The following is a 23,881-nucleotide window of genomic DNA, read 5'->3' on the forward strand; positions in this document are numbered from 1 at the left end:
CATCCGAAAATGTTTCCTTGAATCGCCCTTTTGGGATGGCTTATGCCCATATTTGGCTTATGGGTCCTTCCTGAAACTTACTTGACAATTCATTACCAATATAAGGGACATTATAATCCTTTTCCAAAATGTCATTAAGGCATCATGATGTGGCGTGATTTTACGCCACAATCGATGCTTTTCGGCTATAAGTTTTACTTGTTTTTAAGCAAGTCTATGTTATTTTACGTGGTTTTTATCATGTTTCAGGTAATACGAGGTCCCTAGATCCTAAGTGTGGAAAACAAGCGAAACAGAGCACAAAACGTTGATCACTGGAAATAACTGGAGGTTCTGGAAAATTTCGTCGAAAAATGCTCTGCGCGTTCGCGCAGGTACCCCACGCGTTCGCGCCCACGCGCGAAATTAAGTCCACGCGTTCGCGCTGAACAAAAGACGTGATTCCACGCGTTCGCGCAGAATACTGGCGCGTTCGCGTAGAAGGAAATTCTGCCCAGTTCGACCAGAACTCGGGTTTTGACGATTTCTTCCATTCCAGTTCCTATAAATAGAAAACTAGGGCAAAACATTAAATATCTTTGGCAGCTTTCACAAGTTGGAGGCTAGGGTTCCTACAAAAATGTTCTCTCTTCGTTTTAATCCTTGTTGATGGAAATCTCTTGGTGACAATTAAGATTGATACTCTTGTTGTGCTTATTTATTCATTTGCATTGTTCTTAATCAAGTAAGTTTTTGCTATTTTAATTATTCTTGTTCATGAATGTTTTCAATGGAATAGCTAACCTTTGAACTCGCCCATTTACTTTGTTTAAAACTCGGAAGAGGAAGAACGGGGTTGGGATAGAATAATTAACATAAATTTGGGGCGTTAACCCTCATCTAATGAAAGTTGACCTAAGAATAGGTAATACCACTTGTAGCCATATTCGGGTGTTCTTAATGCTCCTAATTGCTTGAGGGATCTTCAATTAGGTAGTCTAGTTAATCTTCGGAAGAAGTTAATTTAGAGTCATTATCCGAGGCTAAATAACATAAACTTGCTATTAATTATAATTCGTGAAATAAATTGGATCGTTACTTGAGAAGTAGTTTCCCTTATTCCATTCTTGTTGCCATTGATCAATTTACTTGCTTTCTAGATTAGAATTTATATTTTCATATTTTATCCAAACCTTATCAAAACCACCATTGATGTGTTCGGGCATAGCTATTGTTAGTGATAATTCCTAATCTGCTTAAATCGCCTACATATTGTTCTCTGTGGGATTCGACCCCAACCTTGTTGGGTTACTATATTTGACAACGTCCGCGTTATACCATTAATAGGTGTAAATTGAGCGTATCACATCATTAATTTGATACTCGTATTTCTCGCCCGACACACAACATATACCTTGCTTTCCTTAACGACTTTCGTCTCCTTCCTCGAATGTCCTTGAAATCTCATTTAGAATCATTAAATATTATTTCTTATTTATCAAAACATCGTATGCATCAAGCCCTTCGTCAGTCAATTCACTGTGCACGAACGAAAAATTTTCCGAGGTGTAACATTCAACTTCTGAAATATACACACGTTAGTCCCTGCTTAGAGTATAATTTCTGTTGCTTTTTGTACTACTTATTATTGTTGTGTTCGTCCACCTTGGGCCTTTATATAGAAGATAAGAAGAAGAAAAATATAGAATAGAAAAATAGACATATATTTTTAGTAATGTGGCCAAGTAACATGGGACGAAGGGAGTACTTCATTTTTATTATTTTTTAAAGAACGTGAAAAGTCAAGTATAGTAATGTGACCAAGTAATATGGGACGAAGGGAGTACTTCATTTATTAATTATTAAAGAACGTGAAAAGTCAAGTAATGTGGCCAAGTAATATGGGACGGAGGGAGTTCTTCATTATTAATTCTTAAATAACGTGAAAAGTCAAAAGTGAACAAGTAAAAGTGCACGGAGGAAATAAATATGTGTCGGAGAATTAAAATTGAAGTGCATACATATATATATGAGAAGAGAATAAATATTCAACAAGAACGTGAAAAGTCAAAAGTGAACAAGTAAAAGTGCACGGAGGAAATAAATATGCGTCGGAGAATTAAAATTCAAGTGCATACATGAGAAGAGAATAAATATTCAGTACTATGACATATATCTAGGTGAGATTTATTAATTCTTAAAGAACGTGAAAAGTCGAAAGTGAACAAGTAAAAATGCATGGAGGAAATAAATTTGTGTAGGAGAATTAAAATTGAACTGCATATGTCTATACTTGAGAAGAGAATAAATATTCAGCAAGAACGTGAAAAGTCAAAAGTGAACAAGTAAAAGTGCACGGAGGAAATAAATGTGTCGGAGAATTAAAATTGAAGTGCATACGTCTATATATGAGAAGGGAATAAATATTAAGTACTATGACATATGTCCACGTGGGATAAAAAAATAGTTGGGTAAATGTACAAGTTATATAGCTTATGTTACAAGCATTCATTGCGTGTACAGTTTGTAAAGCTTTTAGTACAAGTTGGTGATGCTGTGTTAGTCTATAACGTGAAAAGTCAAAAGTGAACAAGTAAAAGTGCACGGAAGAAATAAATATGTGCTGGAGAATTAAAATTGAAGTGCATACATGTACATGAGAAGAGAATAAATATTCAGCAAGAATATGAAAAGTCAAAAGTAAACAAGTAAAAGTGCAAGGAGGAAATAAATATGTGTCTGAGAATTAAAATTGAAGTGCATACGCGTATACATGAGAAGAGAATAAATATTCAGTACTATGAGATATATCTACGTGAGATTTATAAATTCTTAAAGAACGTGAAAAGTCGAAAGTGAACAAGTAAAAGTGCACGGGGGAAATAAATTTATGTAGTAGAATTAAAATTGAACTGCATACGTCTATACATGAGAAGAGAATAAATATTTAGCAAGAATGTGAAAAATCAAAAGTGAACAAGTAAAAGTGGACAGAGGAAATAAATGTGTCAGAGAATTAAAATTTAAGTGCATACGTCTGTACATGAGAAGGGAATAAATATTAAATATTATGACATATGTCCACGTGGGATTAAAAAATAGTTGGGTAAAGTGTACAAGTTATATAGCTTATAGTACAAACATTCATTGCGTGTATAATTTGTAAAGCTTTTGGTACAAGTTGGGTATGCTGTGTTCGTACCTGCAAGGCACTTATATATATATATATATATATATATATATATATATATATATATATATATATATATATATATATATATATATATATATATATATATATATGGGTGATCTCGGTTTGGTTAAAAAACTGATCCGAACCAAACCGATTAGATAAACGGATAGTTATTTGAGTTTGGTTGGTTTTAAATTTTAAGAAACCGATAATATTTGGTTTGGTTAGATTTTATTAAAAAAAAAATCGAAGAAAAAACTGAACCGAACCGACTAATAAATAATATACACAATTATATATACACACACACGATATACTAATTTTTATACATAATTTTAAATATTTTATTTATCCTTTCATCGAAATTTTGATGTGTGGTCACACCAGGAGTGACAGGATTAGGAATGAGGATATTCGGGACAAGGTGGGAGTGGCCTCGGTGGAAGACAAGATGTGAGAAGCGAGATTGAGATGGTTTGGGCATATGAAGAGGAGAGACACAGATGCCTCAGTGCGGAGGTGTGAGAGGTTGGCCATGGATGGTTTCAGACGAGGTAGGGGTAGGCCGAAGAAGTATTAAGGAGAGGTAATTAGACACGTGGCGCAGTTACAGCTTACCGAGGACATGACCTTAGATAGGAGGGTTTGGAGGACCCAGATTAGGGTAGAAGGCTAGTAGATAGTCTCGTTATCCTTTCTTATTAGTAGTCGCATTATCGCAGTATAATTTCTTGTGCTTTGATTTCTGCTATTATCTGTTATTTTCTGTGCTTTGATTATCCTATGTTATCTGTGTCGCTTGCGTTATTTCATTTCCATATCTCTTTGAATCTCTTAGCCTTATCTGACCTCTTTTTATGCTTTTTTTTATTGAGCCGAGGGTCTTTCGGAAACAGCCGTCCTACCTCGGTAGGAGTAAGGTCTGCGTACACTCTACCCTCCCCAGACCCCACGTTGTGGGAATTCATTGGGTTGTTGTTGTTATCCCTTCATCGAAATTTTCTAACTTTACACGTTAAGTTCATTTCTTAAAATAAATTCATGTATCCAAACTCATTTATTGAAGAAAAAACTATGAGATTTATAAAAAAAGAAAAGGGTTGTATTTCTTACAAATTTTATTCACTTGATTAAAGCTCATAGGTCTTAAGACATAATCTCTATAATCCTATAAAATTATAGCTCCCACAATAAAAGGGTAATAACGGATTATAAGTTGAAAAATGATTAAAAAAAAGTCTTTCCTAATCGTAGAAAAGATATCAAAGAGAGAAATAACATTATGTTTCTTGAAAATTGAAAAGCCGAACCAAACCGATGGTTATGTTTTATATTTGGTTTGATTTGGTCTTAATAACTAAAAAAACTGTAAGTTGGTTTGATTTGGTTTTAGCCAAAAACCAACCCATAAACACCCCTATATATATAACAATAATAATATTAGCTCAGTGGCAAAACGAAGATTTTCACTAAGAGGGTTCAAAATGTGAAGAAATAAACACATGAAGAAGTCAAGGGGATCCAATATCTACTATATATACATAAGAAATGATTTTGGCGCCGCCTCTGTACTAACTACGTTTCAACCCCAAATAAAAGATTAGATTGACTATATTCAGTCCTCACCATTATAAAAGATTTACTAAACTTTTAACATATATTAAACTCTAAACCTGTAATTCCTAAAAGTGCAAATATATTCAATAATAAAAAATTTAAAATTTGAATCCATCAAACTTAAATTCTAAATATGCCTTTGTTCAAGTTCAATTCATATCGAAACTATTACTTCCAACTTCTTGTTCGATCCCGCCGGCATGAAAAAGTAATTTTTTTCACCATGTTTCTCTAAAATTAACTGACAGAATTAACTAAAAAAAATAAAAATTTTAAACCTCGTAAATATGCCTAGCATTTGTGTGATTGTAAATCTTTTGAAACTTGTGACCTTAAACATGTCAAAATATATGAGAAAAATATAGGAATGTATCTTAACCTTTTAACTGACTAACAAGAATACACTGTCAACTAATTAAATATTTAGTAACAAAATATTTAAATTTCATTTCCAAAAACTTAAGAATCTATGTCAAAATTCACCTAAAAATTGGGTAATTTGACTGGCATTCTGAATCTTGTCACGTATGGGGGAACAGAGGGAGTATATTTATTATATATCAGCGTCACATCTTATCATACAAGAAGAAACCTTTTAAAAAATGCAAGGGACCGTCACAAGATTGCAGAAAAAGCTTGATATCCATTTCTAACAAGTCGAACTATGTTGAAATACAGAAGTCTACACATGAAGGTGTCATTGGAGAATGTGTGATACTTGAGCAGTACATTTTTAAGAATTAAAAACAACATCGGGATGGATTTAATGATTTTACAAAACGCTAAGTGCAGAAAACTTGCATGTCCTGGCCAACGGTACAATCCATTGCAGCAACTGATGAAAAGAATCTGGATGCTATTATTAACACTGTTCTGAATCAGGAACTAGACAGCAGGGATACTCAAGGATCCAACATCAAGCAATCTTGGAAGTATCTGCACCATACATATAATTGTAAGCTACAGTTCCAGCAATGTTGCAGCAAGAGAAACCGCAAAAACAGGATTAAATTTCTCAAAGGGTCACTCAACTATGTGGAATTATTTAGTAAAATCACTTGACTAAATAATTCAAGAAATCCATCTCACATTCTCCATAATGTTAACCCAAATGACTTATTCTTCAAAAAATTCAAGTTGGAGGGAAATAGTATCATACCCATATGTAGATGCACAAGACCCATTTTGACTATTGGGTCGGGTCTTTTGATATTTTATTATTTTAGTGTGAGGTCCAAGTCTACATGCCATTAAAAAATCAGCTTAATTCGCCAAGTCAGATTTTTCTGATGACAGAAAGTGACAGATCCAACTAGAATGACTTTATAAGAGAAAACTCAAAAAGTTGACTTTATTGATACAAAACTAAGTGACTTTACTAAATAATTTCGCATAGTTGAGTGACCGTTAGAAATTTACTCCAAAAATAGATGTGAGGATGCCTACAGAGAAAACTACAAGTTCCGATATTCCATACTGGGGGAATTCAATTGCCCCTTTTTCTTTTGCTTTAGCAATATGTAAGATTATATTTTGTATATCAGACTAGTATAATTCCTCCCAGAGTATGGCATTTGGATGTTCGAGTTCACCATCTTGTAATTCTCGTACTAACAAAAAACTAACCTCTCCAACTCGAGCACTAATTTTCAAAGGTACAAGATCGTCAGCTCGTGTAGCACCAATATTTACAATTGCCGTAGCAGCACCTGCCTCACGCGCAGCTCTGTTGCAAAGCAATTTAATGGTTTATTGTCCTGGTGTTGATATGAGTTATCAACAAAGGGGAGAATAACGGAAAAAAACTAACATAATGAAGGAAATTATGATGTTAAAAGTCTAACAGGCTTATGAAAAGAGAGAAACAATGTTACGTTTCCTAAACCAACAGAAATCATTTTCAAAAGGAAAAAAGAAAGTGAATCAGAAGCGACTGCACTCGTAAATGAACCCTCAGGTCATGCATTTGAAATCCCAGTTGAAAAATCTCATGCATGGTACGGGACCAATTCATCAATGATGCACTTCGACAAGAACCAGAGTGACCAAATAAGTTTTAGAACTTTCCAAGTAGACCGGAGTTTCTTTTAAATAAAATGGAAGAGAGAACCAATGCAATTCTCACTTGATAAGCCGGAAAGCAGACATGGTCATCAAAGATGAACCAAGTACGAGGAAGGCATCACATCCCTTTGCAGCTTCCATGGCAGCATCAGCCCTAGCTTTGGGGACATTATCCCCAAAGAAGACAACCTGTAATTGCACCAGATCAATGACTATACCAATACATGACTGCCGGAACAACCATATATTTAACAGAACAATGAATAATCAATTAATCATTATATAAAACTGCTAGGCAAATAATCAAACTAATGAACTCGTCCTTCTAAGATCTTTCCCCAGAGTAAGAATGGGCAAATTCTTCTCATATGGCATTATGTGTATAATCATGGTGCATAGCAGAAATTTGGAAGTCATATCTACCTATAGGCAGTTCTTATTCTCCGTGGTGAAAGGCTCGTTCAATTTTAGATTTCTCTTTGACATATTCGTGATAAAAAGGAAAGTTTTCATCTTATTCAATTCTTGGAAAATTTCTTGCAATACTAGCTGATATAATCATTCTTCCTGAAATTCCTCCAAGACCAATTTTAACCTCCAGTAAACGAAAAAAACTTAAAGAGGAAAAAGAGAAGCTGCTTCAAGTTTATATTAAACTAGTTGATCTAATAAATAGAAAAATCGCTTACATCAGGTTTCAGAACTCCTTGGCATCTCTGACAATCAGGAATGTAAAAATCCTCCTCCCAGAATTTCTCATCAATCTCAATATCCCCATCAGGCCTTTGCTTCATTCCAAAGCTCTTATCTGATCGACTGTCATAGTCCAAACTTTCAATAGCTGCTGCCCACTGCAGTACTATAATTTCTCCATTTCAGTTTATGCCAACGGACAAAACAGTGAATAGATTATGTTGATCGAGAAGAAAGCATGAATTGTTGTTATTCAAGTTACTAATTTGGGTTGGCTATTGTAACATCCCTTAGTTGATGTCTCAGACACCAATAATGGATTAAGTATGAATGCTCAAACAATTTAAAACCTTACAACAGGCCTAATCAATTAAAGTATGAATAAAACAGAAACGAATACCGAATGAAACCTCAAAAATGAGCACCAGATCACTACATTCACCAACCGCCTTCATACATGAAATAATTTGTGAATGTGACAATGAAATCCTTTTTCTTTTTCAGGGTAATTTAAGGTGACAATAGAATCAATAACTTTCTATGCACCAAAGTACCCCTCCTTTGTTTTTTGTCAGACAAAATTTAGGAAAAGGATAGTCGGTGCCTATAGGACTTATAGAACTTGAACATACCTATACACGTAAGTGTCTTGTGGAACAGTGCTCAAAGAAATTTCTCTCTCATTCTTCGTGAAGTCAAATTCACATAACTCAATCAATAATTAGACAGTGATTTCAATGCCGTGAATGGACTTATATGAACATTACTACATAAAAAGAATAATTGAATAAAGATAACCTTGGGATTATGAGCCTTCACTTGATCTTGAAACTGATCTCGAGGTAGAGTAAAATCACAATTTGTACAGGCAACAATGTAGACAGTCCCATGCAATTCAAGTGGCTTGCTGCCAGCCCGGTGATGCAGCCTGAGAGGAAGAGTAACAAATTAGTGTTAAAAGGCTCATAAAATCAACATCAAAATGAAAAGACGAGCCAACCACCTGTCCACATTCTGTGTAATCATAAAACTTATATGGCCAGCTTTCTCAAGAGATGATAGAGCTGTATGACCTGTACTAGGTTGAGCAGCAGTGAACCGTCTCCAGCCAGCATAGCTCCGTGCCCAATAACGCCTTCGAGCCTTGCTTGATCGGATAAACTCCTACAATTGGAAACAATGGAAAAATTATACCGGAAAATTAGAATGTAGGCAGCGTAGATAAACAAGTGCAAATGTGAGAAAGCTTTAGCTGAAGGAACATATCAAATAGAAGCTGATGATGTAAATTTTCAACGGAAGCGGAACATTTTGTAGCAACCAAGGGTGTGGTTTAGTAGTACTGAAACTTTGGGAGACCAAATCCCAAAAGAGGAAAAAATGCTAGAAGATTTCTTCCCATCTGCCTAAGCGTTGGTAACATAGTTACCAGGTACCTGTGCTGGCAGGAGGTAGCAAATATTCGGGGGAATAGTTGAGATGCATGCAAGTTTAGTCAGCATGAGAAGACCAAAATTGAGGTAAGACTATATGGGATGGCAGTGCCAAAGTGCAAACAATTTAAATATCTTAACTTGTTGTTTCGAGGGAATGGAGTGATAGAGAAAGATGTTACTCATAGAATTGAAACTGAATGGTTAAAAACTTGAAATGGAGAAATGCTATTGGGGTGTTGTGTGATAGAAGGATATTTCCCAGAGTGAATGTAAGTTCTACAAAACATCTATAAAACCAGCAATGTTACGTGGCAGTAAATGTTGGGCTGCTAAACTCCAACATATCAGCAAGATGAGTGATGTGGAGATACGGATGCTAAGATGAATGTGCTGTCATACAAGATTAGATAAGATTAAAAAATGAATGTAGTAAGCATTGAGGATAAAATGAGAGAAAGTCGATTGAGACGGTTTGGTTATGTCCTACATCGACCTGCAGCTGCAATCGGTGCATATTTTGCAACTATGGTGAGTGAAGGTGTTAAAAGGTGACGAGGTAGAAATCACAATAAGGAAGTTGTCTCAAAAGACCTACGACTTCTTGGAACCAATGCACACTTGGCTAAAGATAGGACGCAGTAGAAGAAAAAAATCCTTATAGGTGAGATCTACTAGTTGGTAATAGGTTTTAGTCTTGTTAGTACATTGTTATGTAACATTTTGCTTTTCTATGAGTTTTTTGACCTTATCAAAAGATTTATATGTCTATAAAAATATAGAGAACCTTTTTTTTTTAATTATTTATTTAACTTATTTTTAAATTTGGTAATGATGATGACATGAATTAAGCTTAAACGAAGAAACATGGTTAGTAAGGATTCATATAGCCTACCCCAACTTGTGTGGGACTGATGTCGTATGTATGTCTAGAGATGACCAAAACTAAATCCATGTAGGATTTTGTTGTCTGGAAGAAATATATGCATGTATATGTCTACAGATGAACAGAACTAAATCCATAGTAGAATTTATTGTGTAATCATGCTAAATTATTTTCATGCTTTTGGTGCAAACATGTTAGTTGGAGAGCTTCTCGTGTGCAATGGCAGCTATTTTTAGTTCTACCTTCAGAATCAGACTGTAGCATTCTTTTTCCTCTCTGAGATATGGGAGAAATTAATGGTATTCATGAAGTCAATAATAACACTTTAATGGAACCAAGAATCAAAGCACATGCCTTCAAATCACCTGATGGGTAATTGGTTTGAAACCCGTGCTATAAGCTCCATTTGGGCTGCCAAGAAAAGAGGGAAAAGCATTACCATTTGCCTAAAATATATTAGTAAACTAATTCATACAGAAAAGTTCAGGCGCCAATTATAAAATCTAGAAGCTGCACAAAGCTGTTATACCGAATCCGCAACTCCACTTTTAAACTCAACATAGATGCACCACCCTAAAGAAACATGCGAAAAGTGCAGGGAATACTCAAAGCAGAGTAAATTAAAAATAAAATTGTTTCACAATACTGCCCCCTGCATTGTTGCGGACATCTAGCCCACACTTTCAGATGTAATCCTCACTTGATACAATTTAGCTAAAAATGCTCAACACCAAAAAAAGTCAGATTTTAATATTGGCAGTAATCTGGATGCTTGTCTCTTTGTTTTCCTCTTTAATGTAGCCACCAGATTTTAGTAAGTCAGATATGATGATAACCACGACAGCATAACAGTTGTAATAAAAAAAAACTTTAAACAATCAACGCCTGAGAACAGAAGCTGGATATCGTAATGACAGAGGAAATCATTTTAAAGAAGGTTACCTGCACCAAATAGCATAAAAACTAAACGCTGACAGCTTTCTTTTCCTTATAATAAATAAATGTGCCTCCTTTTTAAGCAATAAACTCAGCTAGGATAAAAAACTAAACACTGACAACGTTCTTTCCTTTACAGTAAATGTGTTTCCTTTTTCAGAATGTAACTCAGATGATCAACTTCAGAGAATGATCAAACTTGTTCATCCATTTTCAAACCCACCTTCTGTAATCTGGAATTCCACTCTCTGTGCTCATGCCAGCTCCAGTCAATACGACAAGCTTGGAACTACAAAAACAATGGAATGGAACTTTTCAGCGATTGATGCTATGGTGTAGTTTGATGTTAGTGCGGCTAAAAGGACACCCAATTTGACCTCCAATCAAAGAATCATCGAAGAAATCACCATTCAAATTCTAGTTTGCGATAGTGAACTTAGCAATATACTATGCCTAGTAGAAATTGCATGTAGCCTTATCACATGGTAGTAAACCCAGATAAAAAAATGTAAAATGCATCTACACTGTGTGAATTATATCAGAAAAAAATTGGTTCCTTGGACTCTTAAACACCATACCACTTAGCTAAATGCCTTTGAACTAATTTCTTTCTTTCCTTTTTTGAAATTTATGACTTCAAAATACTTGAACACAATAGCAGTAAAGACTAAAGAGAAGTGTGGTCGGAACCAAGGACCTTGCTATTGTTACAAACCAACCGTATGTAAGAATTAAATCAAGGGCTTTGATGTAGATGGATATCATAAATTTCATTTTCTAATGCCAATGCCAACAGAATATTAATTCTTTATTTAATCTATACGATTTAGCTGCTACCACATAATCAATGAATAGCGAACATTGTTGCACTCATTTAAGAAGACATAAGCAAATGAAATGATCTGAATTTATTCACAATTTCTTGTAGCAACATGATGAAAAAGAGAGAACAACAACAAAGACGCTCGACCCTGGAAAATAAGGGAGAGAGAACGAGAGGGTCCTTTGAATGGATATGTGGAAATACATGAAACTTTTAGCATTTCCTTACATGAAAATATGACAACAACTAATATGGCCAATTTTGTCCAAGAACAACCGAGTATTCTCCAGCACAATAAAAGTAGCTAAACATCCACTTCAGTTTTTGTAATCCAAAAAAAAAAGGTAAAATTCCTACCTGCTATCAAAGAATTCATACAAACTGTCCACATCTTGCATGCTAGGGGGATCCGAATAAGGAACCATCTTCTTGTGACTCAAAATATTTGAAAGTTCTTTATCTTTAATATCTGATGAGATCTTTGGAAACGATATTCTTGCTGTTGTTTGCACAAACTTAACACATCCCCCGAAGGGAATGAACTTCTTTACTCCAGTAAACCATTTCCCCATCGGTTTACTCGATTGATAAGCTATAAACAAGAAAATAAATTGCTCAGAAACAAGAGCCAGCTAATCAAGTAGAAAACACTGCAAACTTGCTATTCATGAAAAGACTTGCCTGCCAATTCTAAGCCCAGCAAATCCCTTTTATTCTTTAAGCCCTGCCCATTCAGTTCGCACATTATCAATATCAACAAAAAATTATAGTTATAGGCACCATAACTCTAATATCCAAAAGAACAGTTGTGGAGCTAAGTGGAGGCAAGGGGGTTCAATTGAATTCCCTTTGCCATACTATACTGTTAAGTTGCTCGGACTCTCCAAAATGGTTGCCGCACCCGTGTCGGATCCTCCAAAAATGCACTACTTTTGGAGGATCCAACACGTACCAGTCGACATTTTTGAACTTTTGGAGGATCCGACACGTACCAGTCGACATTTTTGAAGAATCCGAGTAACATAGCATGTGCAAATAGGGAAAAAGGAACTTCTTTTTGTTATATATATATGAGGTGTAGTTGTTATACAAACTGTTGAATCTCAATGGAAGATTCCAGTGTAGTGATAATTAAGGTTCAATATTTTGCTTCTAGTCACAGTTTCAGTTTCCAATTGTGATATTCTAGCACTTTTTCTTAAATCTCCTTGTATAAATACATGCCTCAGACACTTCAAAAGAATATTTTGTCTTACCATTTGATTAAATCCTTATTCAAAAAAAAAAAAAAAAAAAAAAAAAAAAAAAAAAAGAGAGAGAACACTTCCAGCTATATGTCTAAAAATATGTCCCAGAAATCTAACACTTGTAGCAAGTTTGGGATAAAACATCAGCAAAGTCAACAATCAGGTAAAAAAGAACTTATTTTCTTGTTTCTTGTTATATATATATGAGGTCTAGTTGTATAAACTGTTGAATCTCAACAAAATATTCCACTATAGTGGTAAGGGAGATTCAGAATCTTGCTTTTTAGTCATAGTTTCAATTACCAATTGTGATATTCTAGCACTTTTTTGAATCTCCTTATATAAATACATGGCTCCACCACTTCAAAAGAATATTTTGTCTTAGCATTTGATTAGTTCCTTTTTTAAAAGCAAAACCAAAAGGAGAAACGGAAAAGAGATATATAGAAAACACTTCCAACACTTTGTCCAAAAAAGTGTCTCAGAAATCTAACACTTAAAGCAATATTTAGCATAACACATCAACAAGTCACCAATCAGATAAAACTCGCTACTAATATTCAGAATCTGTATTACTCCCCCCGGATTTAAAAAAAAATATTAATTTCTAGACAATAATAGGTAATTTGACTAAACTGCTCTTAATCAAATAGGCATAACGCAAATTTGAAGGGGCAAGTTTGACCTAAGAAAAAAAAAGGCTAAGTTGACACTTTTTTTTATACGAAGAGAGTATAATTCACAATGAGATAAAATTTGCTACTGATATATTAAGTAGGCGTTTGGCCGCAGATACCAAAAATAAATTCACTTTTTTTTTGAAATTTTTGAAGTTGGAGTTGGAGTGATGTTTGGGCATAATTTTTTAAATTGTAATTTTTAGTGAAATGTAATTGTAAAAAAGTGAAAAAAGTGATTATTTTTTTGAAAAATAAGTTTTTTAAATTTTTGATATTCTGGATTCGGAATATTTATGGCCAAACGCCCAAAAATGAAAAAAGTGAATAATTTTTATGGCCAAAAAGGTACCTAAGAAATTGAAATACTTTTTCAGGATTGTCAATCATCATTGGGATTAACGAAAAGTACACAAGTAACAAAATTTCAGGCAAATGATATAGAGATTTCAGATTATTTTTGTAACTTACAGAAATGGAGGGTCGAAAACAAAGTCGAAGGGACATAGACATGGCCATAAAATGAACTATAATTTCCTTTGGTTTAAGATTTGCTCTTTCTCAGTTGCCTATAATTAGAACCTGTAATGTACAGCCATTGAATGTATCGTGTTCAACGTCACACTATTCTCCACCGCTCACAACTAAAAGGGGAATTTTACAATGGCTTCTTCTTTTATATATCAGCTTTTGGATAATAATTTTTAGAGGTAAATTTCATAAATGTTCACATATAATCACAAGAGTGATAATCTTTTATTCTATATTTTATTTAATTTTAGTAGGCATTTGGCATTTTGGCTGTGCGATTTTTTATTTTGATTTTAAATTAGTATTTATTTATAAAATTTGCACAAAATTTTACTCAAACTTCGTACCATGATTTTAAATCTCAAATTCTCCAAAAAAATAAGATTTGAGATTTCAAATCATGATTTTAAATTTTCTTAAATGTAAAATTTGATCCATAAATTTAAATTTTATAAAAAAAATTCATAAGTTGGTAGATATATTTTATAAATATAAAACTTGATTCAAACTAATAATAGTGGTTCGTCTTCTCAGTCATCTGATCGAAAATGCATGCTCGGAGTGAAAAGATAGTTCGCATCATGTAGGAGGATTATGTTAAAGAGTTGTCACGCTAGAACTCATGTTCAATTTTCTTTTTTATTGAATTGAAGCTCGATCGATGGTGTAGTTTTTAGAAAGGTCTTTTGATAGCGTATTAATTTTATTATGAATTATGATTTGCTCATTAAGAGTTGGGAAAATTTTGATAGTTTTCACAAGTTGTGGGGTTTTCAGGTTTATAAAAGATATACAACTTCAAATTGCATATTCAAATAAAACTTTAAATTCAAATCAATTTGATTTCAAATTACTGATTTCATATCATATCCAAACGGGACCTTATACTAATACCGATCGAAGTCAATACAAGCCGAACTGATTTTATAAAATAGAGTTAAAATATATTGGAAAACGTTATATTTTGTTGGACAGTAAGGGGTCGTTTGGTAGAAGGTATAAGCTGGGATATCCCAGCACTAATTTTTATATCATGTTTGGTAGAAGGTATAAATTTATCCTTGTACCAAACATGATACAAAAATTAGTGCTACGATATCCCAGCTTATACCTTCTTATCCCACTTATACTGGGATTATTTTATACCATCTTTTAGATGGTATAAAATAATCCCAATAGATGAGATAAATTAATCCCAAAATTATAAACGGGATTATAATTCCGAAATAATTTCGACTATCTACCAAACGACCCCTAAGAAATTACAGGACAATTTTATGACTCTTTGACGGTAATGTACCTACCACCCTGAGTGACGGAGGTACCAAATTAGCTGGTCCAATGGTAAGTAATAATTTTGTTTAAGTCTGCATTAAACAGTTTTTAACTTTTTATTTCTTATTTTTGCTGAAACCTAACCCTATTAGTCTCCATCAAATATTTAACAATTTATGTTCGTCGAAATCAATAAAATAATTTAATTAATATTGTCAGTTTTCCCACGAACCACGAACACTACTAGTTACTATCTTACAACTATCATCACTGATCACTATCACCGTCAGTTATTACAGTTAGCTTTTAGAATTTAGCTCGCGATTCATCGGAGAAATTATTTAACTAATTCCTCTGTCCCAATTTATATGGCACAACTCGAATTCGAGAGCCAAATAGTTTAATCTTAACCATGAATTCGTATACAAAATCTTTAAGTTTTTTGAAATAAAAGTTACATATGTGAAAACTACTTATAAGATACTATAGGTCACAATGATTGATAATTTAAAATGTTTAAAAGATAGTATATGACAAAATAACGTTTAAAGAAAGATTTGTTTAAATCTCGAAATTCAAAAGATGACACGTACTAAATTGGAACAGTGAGAGCAATCTTTTATTTACTTAATATCTTATGAATTATTATCAATTTTGTTTGAAAAATTTTATTTTATAGTATTTAATAAAATATAAACATTATACATTTAAAAACTTAAAAATAAATAACTTTAGTTATCCAGTATTCAAATTTAAAAAACAATACTCCTTCCGGATAAAAAAAGTGTTCACTTAGCCTTTTTTTTAGTGAAAAAAAGTGTCCACTTATTAAATGAAGAAACAACTAATCTTATCTTTTCAGATAAGTGTTATGTGATCAAATCTTAATGTCTATTTAAACAGGAATAGTTTAGTTAATTTACATATATATATATATATTTAGAGTAAGTAGTTTTTTGGGGTATGCAAATAGCTGGTGGATTCGTTTTTTGATCAGGAGGGACTACTTACTAGTAACTAAGTTAGTACCCGTTTGGCCATAAAAATTATTCATTTTTTTTTCACTTTTTTTACTTTTAGGCATTTGGCCATAAATATTCTGAATACAACTCTGAAATTGTATTCCGAAATATCAAAAATAAGAAAAAATTATTTTTCAAATTATTTTCACTTTTTTACACTATATTTCACTAAAAATTACAATTTCAAAAACTATGGTCAAGCAGAACTCCAATTCCAACTTCAAAAATAGTAAATTTGATTTTGATATTTATGGCCAAACGGGTCCTTAGATTGAGACATCTTAAAATGTTGATAAACACAAATGGACGTCAGTTTCAGCTCATCTTAAGGCAGTATATGGCAGCAGCAGCAGAACGAATAAGATGAACCTTTCATCTTCGCTCAACAATAAGGGACAAACAATGTCCGCCTTTAGCTCAGTACCAGCTTGTTCAATTACCTATCATAATGGCTTCTTTAAAACCCTTGCAACTATGAAAAATAGAAAGCAAACCTTAACTGTATCATCATCATTCTCTATTCCTTTCAATAATGAGTTAATGGAAGAATTGGTTCCAATTGTTTCAAGCAGACGAGCTGTAAATGTATCGATTTTAACGGTGTTATTATGGGACACTTTATCATGCTTTGTTGCTATGGCGAATGGTGAAGTGTTAGAGCTAGAAAGATATACGGATTCAGTTGAAGGTTTCACTCTCCTCAGACCTTCTTCTTGGATTAAGGTCCATTTTCCTCCTAATTTTTTCTAAATTAATCGAGGATTGATTCTTGTAATTGTAGCTTTCCTTTCCATTAGGGTGATACTACTGCCTCCTTTCAAAATAAGTGTACAATTAGCCTTTTTATGTTGACTTAGAGCCCGTTTGGATTGGCTTATGCTTATAAGCTGCAAACAGTTTATACGCTAAAAAAAAAAAAAAAGTTGGTAGTCTAACTTTTTTTTTTTTTTTGCTTATAAGCTGTTTTAGATAAACTAAGTTAAATGGGCTCAATTATTTTTTTGAGCTTATTTAAGCACAAAATGACTTTAAGCTGGCTAGCCAAACACTCAAAAAAGCTGAAAACAGCTTATAAGAAACTTATAAGACAATCCAAACGGGCTCTTAAAATAAGTGTTCACTTACATAACAGGAGTTAACTCCATTTTTCAGATTTGCCCCTATTTACTCAAGGCAATAAATAGGCAAGAGTATAGTTTAGTCAAAATATCTTTCTTTTATAGGAGTTTGTGTTTTTCTTGAGGGACGTGAAAAAAAGCTAAGTGGACACTTATTTTGAACTGGAGGGAGTAATTTGTTTTCCCTATTTTCGCTAATTAATCAGCTACCAAAACGCGTTCTGCTTTTTGTATGCTTAGATTAATTGTAAACTATATTAGACTATTCGGCAAGCTTCTTTGAAGTTAAAAGTGTTTTTTTTTAAAAAATAATAATTTAAAAAGTACTTATTTTAAAGAGTTTAGGTGTTTGGCCATGCTTTTTGGAAAAATAAATAAAATATAAGTGCTTTTGGTAGTAGCGTAAGTTGTTTTTCAGAAGCTGAAAAAAGTAAGTTTTTGAAGCACTTTTGGGACATTGGTCAAGCACAAATTGCTGCTCTAATATAGGAAAAAATGCTTTTCAAATTGATTTGCCAAACATACACGGCTACTTTCCAAAAGTACTTTTTTCGAAAAGCACTTGAGACAAAAAAAACTTCCCAAAATAAACGGATTATGGAAACTTGGCCAAACAAGCTAATATTGTGCTTTTTGTATGCTCACACTAGTTGTAAACTGTACTTTTACTTAGTTTGCTACTCATACTCCTAAACTATGCTGGATTTCTATTACCCTGAACTACAAATTTTCAGTGTTGATTACCACCCTAGACCAAAATTATTATCCTGACTGACGTTGGGAAAATCCTTACTCAATCACGTAGACACACACATACACACCATGGAGAGGAAGAAAAAAAAAAATTCCCAGAGTTATACCAGATAGGAGTTTTGGGTACTGATTGTGCTGTTATTGGGTTCTATAGGTTGATAAAGCTGGGGCAACTGCCCTGTTTCAGGATACAAACAAGGGATCCAACAATGTAGGTGTTGTGGTTATCCCTGTAAAAATAACAACCCTTAGCCAATTCGGGAATCCACAATTTGTGGCAGATAAGCTAATTCTGGCTGAAAAGCGCAAGGTCAGAGTCCTTTTATTTTTGCTGTTCTTCTTTTCCTTTATTTTCTCTGGCTGTTTCGTAACTCCATTATACTGATGAGGGACTATTGAACTAGCTGTTATTGGTTTTTTACAAAGTAGTTGGCTAGATGCAAAAGTAGGAGCATTGATGAGGTTGACATTCTAGTGGATACTGCTCACATATTTTGTTCTCATTGTCTCAATTTCCTTAGCACTAGAGTAAGAGTATATTAGAGAACGCCTAGTATCAGATAATCCCTAAGTAAGGAGTTTTGAAGTGTCATAGCTTTATGCTAATGAGGATTCATACAGCGGACCCCGACTAGCTTGGAATTGAGTCTTAGTTGTTGTTGTGTCTCCATTTCCTTGGCAATGTCATTTTCTGTGCGCAAACCATTTGTATCTAGTAGCTCATCCTTTGACTATGAAAGTTTTTTTTCTTAACTCATTTCAACAGCAAAGAAGAGAAAGCGAGCTAAGGTAAATCTGTTGGGAATTACAGTTGTGGGGGCAAAACGTGTAATCCAATTGTGAATCTAAAGAAATGAAGGGTAAAGGAGGGGAATCCTATCAGCAAGTGAGATTTTTAAGTTTGGAATTTAATAGAAGGATGTGAAGGTTAGACCGTAGTCCTACTGGAATAGACTCATAAGAAAATAAAAATATTCAATCATTCAAAGATTACCACTTTAGCTGCCTGCTACTTTGGTTCGCGTACAAAATATACAAAGTGCAATTAATGATACATGCCTCTAAAAAATAGACATAGAATAGGTTGATAGTGTAAAAGAATTTTTATATTATCATTTTATGTTGCTCGGACTCTTCAAAAATGGTCCCGAGTGCGTGTCAGATACTCCAAAAGTAGTGCATTTTTGGAGGATCTGACAAGGTGGCGGCAATACCTTTGGAGAGTCCTAGCAGCATAGCTATCATTTCTCACCTAAAACATAACTATATGTAATGGTCCACTTAGGCATTTTAGATAAGATCTTAAAATTTATTCTCTTGTTCCATGAAGCATGAAAGAAATTCTTGAGAGGCGAGATTTGCATTCAAAGAATCCAGAAAAATTGGATCAACCTTGAAAATTAAAACTTGCAAAAACTTACATGGTTGAGTGCTGCAATTCCTATTAATTCCCCACCCCTTTTTAAAATTCTTTTTTATGAGTGTTGGCAAATTTAGCTTCCATGCCCAAGCATAATTGGCAACTAATAATACTTAGCCCTTTTACTCTTAGGAAAGCACAAAGGAGGCTGAGGTGGTTGCAGTATCAGAGAGAACAGGCGAAGGAGGTCTTCAAGTGTATGAGTTTGAGTACAAGGTTGATAGCACAAGGGGAGGGTTGAAGAGGATACTTTCTGCTGCATTTGTGGCGTCTGGGAAGCTCTATCTGTTAAACATTGCTCACTCTGATGGGTTAGAAAGTCCTATTGACCCAGATAGAAGAAATACATTGGAACAGATTCTACATTCCTTTGATGTTGCTCCTTCCACTTAAATGGCATTAAGCTCATATTTTTTCTCATTGGGCTTCGACCGGCCTGCCTGTTGCTGGGATCAAAACCAAAGGTATGCCCTGAGGTTTTTATTTTGAGTCTTGTGTTGTAATTATCTTACTTAGTAGTGACTAACCTGTTTATCTTTAATACGAGTCTCACATGCGTCTTGATGGTAACTGTGTGCCAGTTTTTCCGTGTGGCATGTGTGTGACGAGAGAGTCTCAGTTCGCTACTTACTTTTCTGTTTTACTCAGAAGTTCCCGTGTATAAAGGTAGTAAATTCCTGTTAGTGGACTGGCAAAATTGGCTGGTTCTTGAGCTCTAGTAATGGGTGTTGATTAGTGATTCCTTCTTGGCCAGCAAAGTCAAGCGCTCAAAATTAAAACTTTTGCCATCAATTAATCTCTGAATAGACCACATATGTTTCAAACTTACCCATTTGAAATATGCACTACAATCTTACTGATTTTTATCAGCTATGTTTCAAAGACTATCAAAGCTTTCAGGCAGACATGTCTCCAAAGCTTTGGAACTAGTCAAAGTGGCATCACGGCTTTTCTCCAAGCCTTTGGTTTATTGAGCTGGAAGGGTATTTCAATCAATCAAGTACAACTCAATCCCAAATAGTTGGTGTTGGCTATATTATCTCTGTATCCACTCCGTTCTATTAAGGTCCATATCGTTATAATACTGAGTATATGTCATTAAGGCAACATAGCGGTTCTTTAAACCAGAGGTTCTCTAACTATCACACTTGTCCTAATCTATAGGTGAACAATAATTGGATACTTTACTACTACCTCTGTCCCAATTTATTTGGCATTCTTTCCGTTTTAGTCTGGTTAAAAAAGAATGTCACTTTTCTATAATTAGAAACAATTTAACTTTAAAATTCACCTTTTATCCTTAATGAAATGATTTATAGCCACACAAATATGTAAAGTTTATTTTAGACCACATATTTCAAAAATCTTCGTTTCTTAAACTTTGTGCCAAGTCAAATAATGCCACATAAATAAGGACGGAGAGTAATTGGTTGTTGTAGGCAACCAAACTGAAATGTATGAGCCACACACAGATACACATTGCACTGTGTACACACACACACAAACACACACAAAAAAAAAAACCTTTGTGATTTCCTAAGAGTAAACGCAAACACCAGATACAAATTGCACTGTGTATATACACACACGGATAGATGTGCGCAGTTGTAGCATTATAAGAAACATTGAAACCCAACCTTACCTTTAAAAGGGGGAATATATAATTCATTTCCGTCCTTAACTCCATCTTTCTTTTCAAGTTGTTTTATTGTGTTCAGATTCACTATTACTCTCCTGCTCACTATTGAAGCAATCTCTCTAAAAAATGCTTAGTTCCCGTTTTAGCATCACCCTATATACAATTCATTCCTTGTCATGTGATCAGTTCTCCAGGAAATCCTATGTTAAATCAGCCACTATTGGGTGAGGCTTGATGTTAACGACAGCTCTGCCTGTTGTAAGCTTGAGGGAAAGATGAAGTATCAGTGAGGTTCACGACATCCTGAGATGATGGAGAGTTAGCTAAAAGGAACTTATTTTATATTTTTATTTTGTATTCTATTGGTCTGATATGAGCTTAAATTGGCGACACGGTTTAGTGAGGACTCATATAGTTGATCCATCTAATGATCTTTGTTGTCTTATGTTTCATGAACAAAATGAAAATAATTTTGATGTGTTTGGTTCACTCATGAAATACTGGATCAGAAGTGATATGGAGAGCAATTTTTCCAGAGCTCATGTCAGAACTGGTGTATTACATTACTTCACCACAGATTTTGCCAGAGCTCTGCACTTTGATTATGCACGAAATTGAGAGACTAAGCTTTGTTTTATTTTCTCTTGGCCTCTCCACAAGAACAAATTACCTTTTAAAAACACAGTATGTGGAAGTTAATCTCCTTTGACATTGAAACTCATTATGTGAAGGTCCATAATCACTATTAAATAAACTATGTGCATTGCTCCCTTCAACTGCAACGTCTGTTCCAAAGTCTCCAATTCTTAGGTACGACTATAATTTGACTTACTACACTGGCCGAGTGTGCTGCGTCCTGAATAATCTCGTACGCATCTCAGTAGCTTTAGCTGTTTGGCCGTGAATGTATGGAATTTTGAAATAGTCTCTTACGCAAATAAGTGTTTATTTATCAAATTGACCCATTATTTTAACTTCGAACGTGAAATATTGAATTTAACATTTGAAAAGCAGCCTTTATTTTAACTTCGAAATTGAATTATTGAATTTAAAATTTGAAAAGCAGACTTTAGAAGTTTTTCAAAATTTCACTACTTCAATTTCATTTTCATTTCCATTTCCATACACAACTTCAATTTATTACTACTCCCTCTGTCCATTTTTACTTGTCCAGTTGGGAAAACCAAGAGATATTTTACCATTTTGTTCTTTTACCCTCTGTTTGGATGGTTGTTTCCCGTGGTTCATTAATGTACAGTATGGTGTTGTATTGCATTGTACTGTATTAATGAACACAATGTTTAGATAGACTGTATCGTTTGTTGTGGTTTAATAACATTTGTATTGTTTGGTTTGACTGTATGGTACTGTATAATAACTTGTAAGTTTACTAAAATATTCTTAACTCTTAATTAGAAATTAATTTATATATATTAATAAAACTCAGGTAAAGAATAAAATAGGAACTTTAAAAAATAAGTAGGTAGTGGGTGGGGGTGGTGGAGGGGTGGGTGGTGTGAGGTGGGTGGTTGTGGGGGTAGTTGGTGGTAGGGTGGGGTGAGTGGTTGTGGGGGTGGGGTGGTGTGGGATGAGGGTGGGGGTGAGTTGTTGTGGGGTGGGGTTGGGCGGTGGTGAGGGGTAGTGGGTGGTGGTTGGGGTCGTGGGGGTGGGGATGGGGTGGATGGTGGGGTATAATGGAGAAATGAAATACATAATCATGGAAAAATCACCAAATCGGTGGTTTAAAAAATTGGGACTTTTCATGGTTATATAATCATAGAATGAACCACGGGTTTACAACACCATACCACGTAATTTTAAAAACAGTGGAAACAAACATGGTTTCATAGAAAACCATACATTAATGAATCACGGGAAACCACCGTCCAAACAGGGGGTTATTATAATTATTGGGTTGGAACCTTCAAGGAATTGTTAGTGGCTACACAACTTTTAAAGTATGTTTGATTAATTTCAATCGTTAGATAGCGTAGTAATAATTAGAGGTAATATAGTAAAATTATCATTCTATTTATGGCTCCTTAAGGGGTGTGACAAATCATGTCAACAACTCTATCGAAGTTGCAAGTTTGAGTCATTCGTGCTTTGCAAGGCTTTGTCTAATTTTATTGTTTCAACCAATGAATCGAGGAGACGCTTCCTTTCAGATAAAACAATATTTCTTACACATCTAACTTCAACGTTTGAATTTTAAAAAGAAAAACTCGAATCTGTTTAAGGTACACAATACCTTGAAAGTTCCTCCAAGTGACGACAATATACGATCCATATAGATGCTCAAGGCTATTCCTCCGTCCCAATTTTTTAGCAAAGTAATGTTAGTTTGGACACGGAGCGTAAGAGAAAAACTACTTTTGATGTTTATGATCTAAAACTAGTCATAAACATTTATAAAAGCAATAAATCATCTCATCGAATAAAATTAACAATACAAAGTTAAATTGTTTCTATTTTTTTTTTTCTTTTGTTGAAAGTACCAACATTCTTCGGGCTAAATTATGACACATAAGTTGAGACAAAAAGGCTACTTGTTTGCACACTGAAGTTCCTGAAC

General features: G+C 34.2%; 2 protein-coding genes across 3 annotated transcripts; one reads left to right on the top strand and one right to left on the bottom strand.

Moving 5' to 3' along the window:
* Window positions 1-5,412: 5,412 nt before the first annotated feature.
* Window positions 5,413-14,232, bottom strand: LOC132614652 (NAD-dependent protein deacylase SRT2). Its single transcript, XM_060329159.1, has 11 exons — window positions 14,020-14,232; window positions 12,306-12,348; window positions 11,982-12,216; window positions 11,025-11,090; window positions 10,231-10,276; window positions 8,550-8,710; window positions 8,345-8,474; window positions 7,543-7,704; window positions 6,915-7,042; window positions 6,416-6,515; window positions 5,413-5,725 (listed from the first exon to the last, which is right to left on the bottom strand). The coding sequence occupies exons 1-11, from the start codon at window positions 14,065-14,067 to the stop codon at window positions 5,675-5,677; spliced, it is 1,170 nt and encodes a 389-aa protein (XP_060185142.1). The 5' UTR covers window positions 14,068-14,232; the 3' UTR covers window positions 5,413-5,674.
* A 2,458-nt stretch (window positions 14,233-16,690) lies between these two features.
* LOC132615151 (psbP domain-containing protein 2, chloroplastic) lies at window positions 16,691-21,846 on the top strand. Of its 2 annotated transcripts, XR_009572595.1 has the most exons (4): window positions 16,691-17,099; window positions 18,402-18,557; window positions 19,800-20,131; window positions 21,493-21,846. XR_009572595.1 is itself a non-coding variant. In XM_060329732.1 (3 exons), the coding sequence occupies exons 1-3, from the start codon at window positions 16,740-16,742 to the stop codon at window positions 20,058-20,060; spliced, it is 777 nt and encodes a 258-aa protein (XP_060185715.1). In that variant the 5' UTR covers window positions 16,691-16,739; the 3' UTR covers window positions 20,061-20,237. The 2 variants fall into 2 exon arrangements, 1 of the variants encoding a protein (XP_060185715.1); XM_060329732.1 differs by lacking the exon at window positions 21,493-21,846 and having other exon boundaries at window positions 19,800-20,237.
* Window positions 21,847-23,881: the final 2,035 nt, after the last annotated feature.

The sequence above is a fragment of the Lycium barbarum genome, chromosome 10, assembly GCF_019175385.1.
Source record: "Lycium barbarum isolate Lr01 chromosome 10, ASM1917538v2, whole genome shotgun sequence".
Taxonomy (NCBI): domain Eukaryota; kingdom Viridiplantae; phylum Streptophyta; class Magnoliopsida; order Solanales; family Solanaceae; genus Lycium; species Lycium barbarum.

Bases quoted from the DNA above. Each gene is read 5' to 3' on its own strand.
- LOC132614652 (XM_060329159.1), bottom strand. From the start codon at position 14,067: ATGGCCATGTCTATGTCCCTTCGACTTTGTTTTCGACCCTCCATTTCT. The intron at 8,475-8,549 runs GTGGTTGGCTCG...TCTTCCTCTCAG, and splicing joins ATTACACAGAATGTGGACAG to GCTGCATCACCGGGCTGGCA. The intron at 7,705-8,344 runs GTTATCTTTATT...ATAGTACTGCAG, and splicing joins TGAAGGCTCATAATCCCAAG to TGGGCAGCAGCTATTGAAAG.
- LOC132615151 (XM_060329732.1), top strand. From the start codon at position 16,740: ATGAACCTTTCATCTTCGCTCAACAATAAGGGACAAACAATGTCCGCC. The intron at 17,100-18,401 runs GTCCATTTTCCT...TGGGTTCTATAG, and splicing joins GACCTTCTTCTTGGATTAAG to GTTGATAAAGCTGGGGCAAC. The intron at 18,558-19,799 runs GTCAGAGTCCTT...TTTTACTCTTAG, and splicing joins TTCTGGCTGAAAAGCGCAAG to GAAAGCACAAAGGAGGCTGA.